The 12,115-nt window shown below is 39.1% G+C and overlaps 1 protein-coding gene across 1 annotated transcript in view; it reads left to right on the top strand.

Moving 5' to 3' along the window:
* SYTL5 (synaptotagmin like 5) overlaps positions 1 to 12,115 on the top strand; it is an 89,976-nt gene that overhangs the window by 63,336 nt on the left and 14,525 nt on the right. Inside the window, exons 11-13 of the mRNA XM_058659076.1 lie at positions 1,399 to 1,577; positions 3,722 to 3,821; positions 5,259 to 5,420. Coding sequence (XP_058515059.1) covers positions 1,399 to 1,577; positions 3,722 to 3,821; positions 5,259 to 5,420 — 441 coding nt within the window. The remainder of the gene's footprint in view (positions 1 to 1,398; positions 1,578 to 3,721; positions 3,822 to 5,258; positions 5,421 to 12,115) is intronic.

Here is a 12,115-nt window from a genome sequence, read left to right as displayed (position 1 = left end):
AGTCTTCATTTGCGAAAGATGCCTAGATGGTTTATATGCAATTAAAGTTTGAAAAGCTCTGCTCAGAGGCACCTGCTATATACAAAATATCTATTGCTTTGTTTTAGGAATGAGAAAAGGATAAATTACTTCATTCTCTGGCTCTCTCTCTCTAAGCTATAGTTTCCCAGTAATTGTGGAACTCTCAGCTTGCTCTTGTCCTTGACTTAATCTTGAAAGAGGTAGGAGGCACTCAATCTGCATTCCTGTCTTTGTATGACCAAACGGAAGCTCTAATCCTGAGTTCTGATTATGGCTTATATCTCTTGTCTGTGCTCTTGCAGAATAGTGATCTTTGTGGTCTCCAGTTGTTGAATTCTTTATTTTATGGAGGACTAAGCCTGTGACTAATCTAAATGGAGAGTGTGTTATCACAAAATTAAGAAGGAAAGTAAAGGAGGGAGGAGAGGGGGTAAAAAACATCAGTATAGGCCTAACATTGTATATATGAAATACATGAAATCTGTTCCCTTTATATACATTTTAAAAAGAAAGAAAAAAACAAAGTCTAAGTTCTCTTTAAACTCATCCTAGCCCCAGATTCCCAATGGTTCCCAGAGGAGGAGTTGCAAAACCATCATGAAGGTCTTCCAGGCAGTCTAATGTGACATTCATATTACAAAGATACAGACTTTTTGCTTCTAGGGTTAAAGGGTAATTTGTTACATTTAATTTAAAATAAATCCTATGCCATTAATGATTTGTCAAAACCCACGTTCATTCTAATAGATTTTAATGGCTTTTAAAATTTATTGATTGATGCATGATTTTATTGCTTAGTGTTCAATGTTTTGGTTGCTATTTTATGGAGATTAGTGGCTGCACAATCTCAGCTGTGGTGGGGTGATCATGTCAGCGGTGAGTATGTGGTGATCACTTGGCATGTCCTTGTTAAAGCTGGAGCTCTGACTCCCAAGTGAATGATGGGGTGCTCCCTCTGGATGTCAGAGAAAGAAGCATGTGTAACCTGCTAGCATAGATTGTGAGATGAACTCTTCTCTGTTCTGATCTTTAAAATACACTGAACTTTAATCTACCAGTGAAAAAAGAGTAAATTCAGGAATGGAAGTGGAGATGGGATTGGAAATACTTCAGTGACCTTCTGTTCACTAAAGGTGAATAAACAAAGGATATTCAGTAACCCCCAAGTCAATGCTTCCCTATCAGCAAGCTTCCTGCCTGCCTTTCTTTTGATACTAAATCTGTTGCCTTTTCTCAATCTGGTGTTTTCTGTGAAATGAAAATACCTTAGACAAACCTGCTTATTATAAAGAACATGAATTTTAATTTAGGGAAGGGCTAAATTGTGTGGGAAGATCCTTGGAATAACACTAAGCACACTTTTCTTGTTTATTTCAGACCAGTCTTAACAGCATGACGAGTGTTTATAGTGAAACCGGAGACTATGGCAATGTGAAGGTCAGTGGGGAAATACTTCTCCACATCAGCTACTGCTATAAAACTGGCGGGCTCTACATTTTTGTCAAGAATTGCAGAAATCTGGCCATAGGAGATGAAAAGAAACAAAGGACAGATGCGTAAGCACATGAAGTTTTCCCTAAAGCATTCCAATCATTGCCATTTTTGTCTATATGCATGCTTTTTAGTTTTAGCATTCTTCTTTGTGCAGAGTCTTCTGACAAAGTTATCACTTTCTTCCTATACCAAACTGTTAAATATTCTCTGAAGCACATGCATAATGGCTGTGTCCTTGGTTACTTGATTTTAAGTTGCCAATACTCAACACAATTCAGGGGCAAATTTATTTGTAGTTTAATACACAAGATCTTTGAGATAGAAGGTTGACATGTTGACATATCCATTAATGTACAACAGCATCCTGTTCATTTTTGTTCTGGTAAATCCTCCAGAGAAAATTACCAAGCTGGTATTAAACTAAATAACTCAAAAGGGCAATTATGAGACTGTTAGAGTCTAGGAATAAGCCCAAAATGCAGATGTGAACCAAAGCATATTAAAGGGGAGCTACATATAAAGATATGACAGACGCCTCCAAGAACATTGCCAGATTCAGTGACTGACTGGATGGATTTACAACTTTCTAAACATTGTAATAATCAGTAAAGGGAGAAGATACACATGCCCAAGTGCCAAACAAACCCAGCTTATGCTTCCGAGAGTCCTCTCCTGTGAAGTCCCACAGGAAGCACTTAATTCCTTCACCAGGGAGTTGTGACATTACAAATTGTTATCTACAAGAAAACTCATTAGAGATTAGGCTGTTCCTATACCACATTTCCAGTCTCCCATAAGAAAAGCATTTGTTTTGCGTTTGCCATATTTTTGTACAAATAGCTTAGGCACTATGAATCACTTTTATCATTTCTGGCAATTGTATGAACCATCCTGATATCTAAGTTCCCAGATATCACCCAAATGTCAGCTTCGTAAGCAGATATTTTTAAGGGATAGTGATTTCAGGGCTACTGTGTTAACACTTTTCTTCAAGATACATGACTTTGGCCCGATTAACAATGCAATGACGTTGGTTTCAAATAACCTAAGATAGATAGATGAATAGATTCTGACTAATTTTGTCCACCTTCCTCATTAACTATCTTCATCAAAAACTTACTAATAAAATTATTTGGACTAGCATGGAAAGGTGTTATCTAAAGCCCCACATGATGTGCTTTGTGACTTTATTAGGATCTTGTACATTTCAGTCTGTACATCTTATATATTTATAACTATTGAGATGCCCTGGCTCCAAGAGGCTCCTTAAGATAACCCAAAACAAGCTGTTGGGTAGAATTACTATCTTAACTTCAGATTTTATTTCTGCTTGTTCTTTCACACCCTTTTCTTTCATTCACCCACTACTACTGACATTAGAAGGCAGAATTAGGAATGAAGAAGCATAGAACCCTAGACAAGCTTGTGAAACCTTGTATAGTAGCATTATATTAATTGCTTAGTATAGTAGCTCATATCTTTGGTATCAATCTATATAGTCCTCACAATGTAATGATTTAGATACTGTAAGTATCCAAGTTTTACAATTGAGGAACTTGAGGCGTACAGAGGTTAAATAAGTTCTTGACATCACCAAAACCAAGGAGACAGTGTTCAAAAATAGGTCATAGCTGGTAGTGTGTTACAGTGGGTAAAGTTGCTGCTTGCAATGTCAACATCCTTTATCCGAGTGCCAGCTATTCTGTTCCAATTCAGCTTCCTGCTAATAAACCTGGAAAGGCAGTGGGTGATGATTCAAGTAGTCAGGCCCCTGCTGCCCAGGTGGGGTTCCTAGATGCTGACTTCCCTGATGCCTGGAGCTGGCTATTACAGCTAACTGCGGAATGAGCTATCATCTGTTACTGCCCAAGATGCATTAGCAGGACTCTAGATTGGCAGTCAAGGTCCTAGAAATGGAAGCAGACACTCCAGTATGGGATGCCAGTATTCTAGGTGCTGATTTAACTCATTGCACCACAGTATCTTCCCCAGAGTGTCCAACATTTATCACTACACTATACTGATTTTCTCTCATGGAAGGCCCAGCATTACATATTTAAGTGCTCTGTTATACAAACTGCATTTTCCTTGATCCTGTTTCTTATGCTCCTTGGTCTATTCCTTTCACCTCTTTACTCAAGTCCCTGAGCATTTCTTACAAAGTAGAAGTTTCCAAATAACTGCTTCCATTTTTTGTTATCTGCAGTTATGTCAAGTCATACCTTCTTCCTGACAAGTCCCGGAACAATAAACGCAAGACCAAAATCAGAACAGGCACTAATCCAGAATTCAATGAAACATTAAAGGTAAATAGATACACTTTCACAGGTATTCCTGTGATATTGGTCACAACCTCATTAATTTAAAAGCTACTACAGATAGGTTTTTGTTTGCATGTCAAGATTTTCATGTTTTAGAAAACTGGAATTTCATAAACCTTGTAATACTCTTAAATTCCCTTAGATTGTTTGTAAGGGAAAGTATTTATGCCATTTTTGCTCCATTATTTCTCTTCTACTATTGCTGAAATTGCACCTTAAGTAAGAATGATCCAGCAAAATTACATCTGGACCAATACATTTTGTCAAAAAATTGTTTCACCATTGGAAAAATTGTTTTGGCTGACTATCTTAAAAGAAATTTTCAGTAATTTTGACACAAACATAGCAGGTCACTTTGTACATGTTCATTGTTCTGCTAACACAGCATGACTATGTGTTGTTTCTTGTTAGGGCTTCAGAATTTGGCTAAATTTGTCTGTGTGCTTAGTAAACATCAAAGATGCCAGGTTAGAATCAAGGCATCTGGGAGAAAATGACCTAGCTGAAATATAGCCCAAGATCCAATCCTAAAGAAATCTATATTTCTGGTGGGCTTCAAAGTAACAACTCTCTCCCTCCCCCTAGTTCTGAACCAAACTGTCCTGGTTAAAAAAATATTCATAGAGATTTGAATGTCAAAGTTATTGCCAATCCCATGAAACTTTAAGGCCAAGTGATAAAGTCAAAGTCTACTGTAAGAGGAAATTGACAGGTGAAGAGAAATGTGAGGCTGCCTGAGTTAGTAGGTACACATGTGGAAGCAAGAGTCAGTATCAAGACAGATCAAGCTAAAAGCGAATAAATGCAGGCAGAAGTGGCATCCAGTGGCCATAACAGGATAGCAAAGATGAACCCAGGCATCTTTGTAAACCCAGTGATAAGATATGTTCAGAAAGGGAGTCAAGGTCAATTATGATTATAACAGCAAGAACTCAAAGAGACACAAATCCAAGATCAACAGTCAGTTTGAAATGTGTCCCAGATGGTGGTTGCATAGAACAAGCAGAAGGTTGGCAGGTATGAGCACATGCGGCCCTAGATAGCATTATGCAGGAAAAAGAAAAGCTAGGCCAACAATATCCACTTTCTGCTTACTCTGCTCATACACCTTTTCACATTGGCATTTAGGCTGAGCTTTATGAAGTTGACTGTTTACAACTTCCTAATTACCAGTATTTTTCTGGGCTTAGGAATTCTCATTAGGAATGAAATAACACAAAGATGTTGTAGGAATAATATATATCATTCAATGCTAGTCTGGCACAAAATAAAGCATAAGTAGAAGAAAGACACTATTCTCTTTGAATTTGTTTAGTTTATATCACTGATGCATACAAAGGAAAGATGGTGAAAGTGAATTTCAACATTTCCTGCCATTTGAGCCCTTCCTGAGGAGTGTGATCTTGTACTTCTCATTTGTAGTATACCATCAGCCATACCCAGCTGGAAACAAGAACTCTGCAGCTCTCAGTCTGGCACTATGATCGGTTTGGACGGAACAGCTTCCTCGGAGAGGTGGAGATCCCTTTTGACTCATGGAACTTTGAAAATCCAAGTGATGAGTGGTTTGTGCTTCAGCCCAAGGTAGGAAATGCTTCCAGATTAGTCACACAGTTATGCAGTGAGGCAAATGATAAACAACATTATTGTCTGAGTTCTAAACAACCTGAAGATTTCAAGACTTCACATGAAGATCTGCGAAGAACAATATAGCACATTATAAAACAGTGTAATTAGTGTTTTAAATTTATAGTTATGGGAATTCCTTGTCCATATATTGTCTTTATCATGTAAGTCATAAAATTGTGTATAGTATTAATTGTTACTAAACATTTGTTAATTATTTGAAAATTTCCATGGATAACAAAAAGGAACACATTATATGTTCCTATTACAAAAGCTGTATTTTCACTTAGGCAAAAACAAATCCATAGAGCATGACAAATCTCAAAAAATTACCTCTGTTACAAAACTCCAGAAACTTTATGGAAAATGAAATTAAAAGATAGGTTTATTTTGGTACAATTTTTTGAAATTCATGCATAATTTTCTTCATAACACACATTTTCTTTTGGCTTTTGAATGGTCTTTTCTATTTCTCATAATCAAGACCATTAGCAGAATTTGTCTTGTCTTGGCTATCATGAGGAAATGAAAGGTAACTAAATTCTCAGTTTTCCCACATTCATTTTCTGAAGCTTCATAGCCCAAAACTTAAGTTAGATTCAGAAAAGCAATTTTAGAGATAGTTCTACAAATAAGGCACCAGCATAGTATAGCATTTTCCAATCTACAACAAAAGTACCTAAGTTTCTGGAATCTCTCCACACTTACAGAATTTTATTAAGTTAAATGGGAGGTAGAAAGGGTCACATCTATGCAGTCAGAGATTGTTCTGTACACATGGATAGATAAAAACTGATTCGCTACAATACTAGCTTTCATGAGTGCCTACAATATCCATATCCTTGGATTCTTATTTGTAATGTAATAATGGAAGTATAGCTTATAGGACTACTTTCAAGCTTAAATAAGCACTCCTCATGAAGCTGTCAGCATTCTATCAAGCACATTGTAGGCTCTCAATAAATTCTAGGTAATGTATATCTTACGAGTTCTTATATTGCAATGTTCAGAATCTCTGGCATGTACTGATAAGAGAATAAAGGGAGATTATTAGCCTGTGAGCAGTATAGGTTGATCCAGATGCTTAAATCCTATTACGGCCTTGGAGTCTCTTGGTCTCTGTCTTCTGTTTGTTGACTTCATTTTCAGGTTTCACAGTGTGTGAGCTTTGCTCATTAGATCCGGGCATCGTTTCTTGGGTGCTAATGACTAAGACAGCTCAAAGCCTCTCTTCCTGGCTGTAACATTGCCTAGGGCCTGATTCACTTCATTCTAATTATGTCATTTCCCTCTCCTGAGCTAATGACTGAGGCCTGGAAGGTGAGATTTCTTGCCTGATTTAAGATAATCAGAAAATACCCTGGTCTTGAAGGAAGGATTGCCACAACAGAAATCCAGCTAGAGTTGTATTAAAGGAATGGTTAGAAATGCTTGATAGCGAAAACAAGTGATGCTCCCTCATAGAATCATTAATAACTGCATGATTTCCATGTACTGGTTACACTAACCCTCTGAGGTAAATATCATTATCCCCATTTTATAGGTGAAGGGGCTGAGACTCAGGTGTGGTGGAACATTGTTGATACAGCTTTGTAATTGTTGGCAGAAAATTGGTGTAGTAACTCACAGAATATCTTTAGGACTTCTATGTGTGCTAAAGGTAAATTTAACAGTAGAACAAGCTTTGAAAATCCTTACTTACAAGTCCTTGACTAACATAAATGTGAGAGAACAAGTGAACATTAGTATTAACAAGTCCCCAACAACATAGTATTCCTCTGGTATTAAACATAGGAAATGTGCTAGTATTACAGCATTAAATCTCTTGGACTTGAATGAAAATCCTCATCATAAAAGCTAGTGCTTAGTATGACTCAGTAGTGTCTCGCCAGTTATTTCCTTTCATGATTATGAATGAGCATCTTCATAAGAAATTGACCAAGACATCATGTGACACATGCCACAGATATAAAGCAAGTCTTAGTACTAACACTCATTTGTCTGTCATGGAGATAATGGTAAACAACTAGGGATACTTTGGAAACCCATTTGGGGGTGTTGGGTGGGAGAAGCATCTTTCCAATCACTTGCCTGGAAATAGCTGAAAGGCTTTGTGGTGATGTGTATGCTGTAGTGTATGATGTAACAACGCTCTCACCAGGCCTCCCCCAGACATCCTGTGTGCTTAGGGACCACAGTAATCGCCTCCACATTATGTTGGACTGGTTCCTTTCCATCACAGGAGGAAACCTCTCTGGATCTCTGACTGTGCTCAATCACCAGGTGTCCTCAGATTTCTAACCACGGAGGTTTGCCCCAGTGGCCTCCGCCTGTGACTCTCTACAAGCCTGTCCTCAGGTCATTGTGACTTTTTGCCCACATAGAGAGTCAGAGGTTCCTGGGAGTTTTGTACCTCCTGTCACAAGATTATGCTTCATCAGTAACTGGTAGGTGGGAGACTATGAAACCCCACTTTCTGGACTGAATGTGAGAAAATCCCTGAAGTGCTACTTTTCAAAATGTTTTTTATTAACATAAAGAGAAGAAATTGGAAGCAAGAATGTAGTGATACTTCCACCTCCTTCCTTTTTAAATTAATTTTTGAGATAAAATATTTTCAATTTACTTCATAAATCAGGACTAATGTTCCAATAAATGAAGAAATCAACAAATTAAGACTAGAAAGACCACCGTTCAACAGGCATGCATGTAGACAGTGACTATAATCAATACTTAAGCCCCATGATGTCAGTTTCCCTGAGCTGTTACGTACAGTCCATAGTACTCCTGCCTCATCAGGTTGGAGATGCTTTCCAGGGAGCATTGCCTCAGACTGAACCCATCCATTCCCTCACCACTTCCCTGGTCTCTCTTAGGAGCATGTCCTTAATAAATCGTCTGCATACAAATTCTCAACTCTGAGCTTGTTCCTGAGAGGAAGGCAAGAGAAGTTTGTGCCTCCAAACCACATCATCTTTCTCTGGTACAGAGAAAATGTGGAGGAGCATTCAGACTTATTAAAAGCCATCCTTTCCAAACCAGGCAGGATGATGCCACAGCACACGGTGGATGCTGCCTCATGCCTCATTGCTGGATTAAGATGGACTCCATGGAGCTGTTTATCAGCAAGCTGTGAGAAGTGTTGCCTCATTCTCAACCCTCTGTCTTGGTCATTTTGCCGCAGTAGTCATCCCATCAGCTGTAGATGTAGTGTGAGCAACCATGGAGATGTGATGTTTCTGGCAGATTATCTAGCAGAGGGAATGAAACGTGAGCAAAGGGACCCGTGTCGCTAGTCATACAGAACAGGATCAGAATTAATAATCCTGATTAATCACTTCAGAAATGCTAGCATCCTTTTGCAGTGGGAATGACAGAAAGATATCACCTTAGTGCTGATTGACTCTGTGCTAGTTAAAGTCCCTCAGTGTCTGCCTTTGTGTTATGTGCTGTTGCACTCATCCCAAAAAGGGGCTGGTACAGACAGAACTCAAGATGTCAGATGTACTGCAACGTAGTTTTAGTGTATCATTTCCTTTGTACAATAGACGCGGAATGATTTATTAGCTATAACTCATTACCCTTCTGAAAGACATGTTAGGTAGTTAGGCATGAAGAAAGGCATGAAGAGTTTGTCAGTATGAATTGCCTTTTCAAGCCTTCCCAGGAGGTGCTGTTATAAAAACAAGGACTTTCAAAAACCAACACCCAGCCTCAGTGATTTTCCAAAGAAACATTCTCTTATTCTGCCTTCAGGCAAGAATAAATGTAAGTTCCAGTGAAATCACTACCTAGCTAAAATGCTGTTTGGCAGTTTGGACACACTTTTGTCTGCAATTTATTACCTCACCTTACACATATCTTACTCCAGGTTAAAAAACAAGTGGGTCTCTTTACAGAAAGAAGTTGATAGGTATTCTCTGATTTTTTCCCCACTCCTGCTTAGTTTCAGTGGCTCCCTGCTGCTTTCCCTACTAATCCTCACCCTGCCACTCAGTGACCTCTTGTTATGACTCTTCTTCTCTTGAATAGCCTGGAGTGACATGCCTATTTTCATGCAAATGTAGCTCTCTCTGGCTTTCCCTTTGGCCAACCAGCTCCTGCCAGTCTTTGTAGGAAGGGAGCCCTCAAATTCCAGGAGTGAACTTAAGTCTGTGCGTATGGAAAGCCAAGAAAACTTCAGTGTTTAAATCTGAAAGCAGAGGGGAGATCCCTTGATCAATGACTAATGTGTGAAGGAGGAAAAAAAACTCACTCCCTTGCCTTTGCTGGGGACAACTCTGAGGTGTGATCTGTTTCATTTCCTAACCTTTCCTGCATGACTGAGAAACTTCAGTCCACCAGACTTCGCCTAATTCCACACCCTTGATATGCCTTCTTCACTTTCTGGCACCATCTCCAAGCCACCCTTCCAATAAAGTCATAAAGAACAAATTCAGGCCCTAGGGACTCTGAGGAGCCCAGTGTACGCATCTTTTTTCCAGCCTCATTGCTACTACCTCCCTGTACATACATGCATTTGACATGGAACTTTCTATAATAGAAATTAATAGAAATCCTTTTTTTTTCTCTCAGAAGATGGAGCCACTAGGAGGACAAATAATAGACAAAATCATAGAGATCATTCACATACAAGCATCTACCCACCAATGCATTTTGAAATGATTATGAGCAGGCATTTGGAACAGCAGATAAGTTGATGATTGGGACACCCACATTCCATATCAAAGTGCCTGGGTTTAAATCCTGTTGGTTCAGATTCCAGATTCCAATAACACATACCTTCAGAGGCAGCAGGTAATGGGCCTAGTATTTGTGTCCCTGCCTCTCAATGTGAGAGACTGAATTAAGTTCTAGGCCCCTGTCTTTGGTCTGGTGCAGCCTTAGCTGTTAAAGGCAATTAGCTCTTTCCTCTCCTCTCCTCTCCTCTCTTTTCCTCTCCTCTCCTCTCCTCTCCTTTCCCTTTCCATTCTCTTCTCTCTAGCACTCTTGCTCTTGCTATTTTTCAAATAAAAGGAATAAATGGACTTTTAAAAATAATTATTTAACATGTGTAACTGAAAGATTAAAAACCATATATGTGATATACAACATGTTTTGAAATGTGAGGCAAGAACACTTAATAGCTACTGTTTTAGCAATTTTTAAGAATACAATGACTTGTTAGTAACTCTGTCCACCATATTGTACAATAAGTCTCTTGAATTTACTCCTCCCGTACAGTTGAAGCTTTGTCATTTCACCAAAAGCCTCTCCAATACACCACCCTCTAAGATCACTGTAACTATTATTCTAGCTCTCAACGTTTATGAATTTAGTCTTCTTAGTTCTTTATTGAGAGACAACATGAGACAGAGAGACATCTTCCATCCACTGGTTCACTATGCAAGTATCTGCAACATTCCAGATTGGGCCAGGCTGAAGCCAGGAACCATGACTCAGTCTACATATACCATGAAGGTAGCTGGAACCCAGGTACTTGAGTCAGCACCTGCTGACTTCCAGGGTGCATATTAGCAAGAAGCTAGAATTAGAAGTATGTGGGACTGAAATCCAGACACCCTGATATGGGATGCAGGCATTCTTTTTTTTTTTAACTTATATTTTTATTGCATTTCATTTTTTTTTTAACTAATTACATTGCATTATGTGATTCATTTTTTTTTATGCACTGGGATTCCCCCCGCCCCTCCCAAAACCCTCCCCCCACGGTGGATTGCTCCACCTTGTTGCATTTCCATAGTTCAGATTCAGTTGACATTCTTTCATTGGAGGTATTTACCAAGCATAAAGTCCAGCATCTTATTGTCCTGGTAAGCTCAATGGTTTCTTGGTGAGACCATCTCTGGTCTGAAGGTAGAGCCGGTACAGTATCATCCCAATCAATTAAAAGTCCCAACATAATATTTCCAACCATTTACAACATTATGGCATTAATTGACATGGTATTGATTAACCAATATGTTAATAGGAAAATGCAGGTTCTCAACCACAACCTGTGACTTCTTCATAGACATTTCAATTTTGGTTTACATTCAACCGTGTTCTATACACCTTAAAATGGCTTAGATTGCTATTCAGCTGTCTCATGCCTATTTTAATTTTAGTCTTTAGCAGTTTATAGCATTGAAGCATGATTTCGCTGAACCTGGCTGTTTTTCGGGTGGTCTAACTCTATAATTCTAACAGGATATATGTTAACAGTTTAGGTGAGCATGTTTAGGAGGGGTGTGCAGAGAAATCTTCCATACCCCAGTGAGGAGTAACTAATCTTTGTGTCCCACCCAGTGAGGTATAAGTGCATCCCCGCTGACTGTTTCCTGTCTGTTTCTAGGCTTTCCTTGTTGTTCTCTGTCTATCCATTCTAGTTTTGTTTGTTTGTTTGTTTGTTTGTTTGTTTTGAGGGGTTTCTGGAGCGCTCCTGATGGTTATTACGAGAGGGGGTGGGGACCCAAAGTTGGAAGCAGGCAAGGACCAGGGAAAGCTCCTCTCCCTATTCCCGAAGGAAGTTTACTGTTCTTCTGTTTCTGCGGACCGCTCAGGGATCCTGGTTGTTGTTCCGATGACCTTGGAACCTGCAAGGCAGGATTTGGGCTTCTTCCATCCCATGTGGCAGATCCAAATGGGTGTGGTTGACCTCAGAGTTCTTGGTC

This window comes from Ochotona princeps, chromosome X (assembly GCF_030435755.1).
Source record: "Ochotona princeps isolate mOchPri1 chromosome X, mOchPri1.hap1, whole genome shotgun sequence".
NCBI classification, from domain to species: Eukaryota; Metazoa; Chordata; class Mammalia; order Lagomorpha; family Ochotonidae; genus Ochotona; species Ochotona princeps.
Note: the sequence above shows the minus strand (reverse complement) of the source record. Positions and strands in the feature narration are given on the sequence as shown.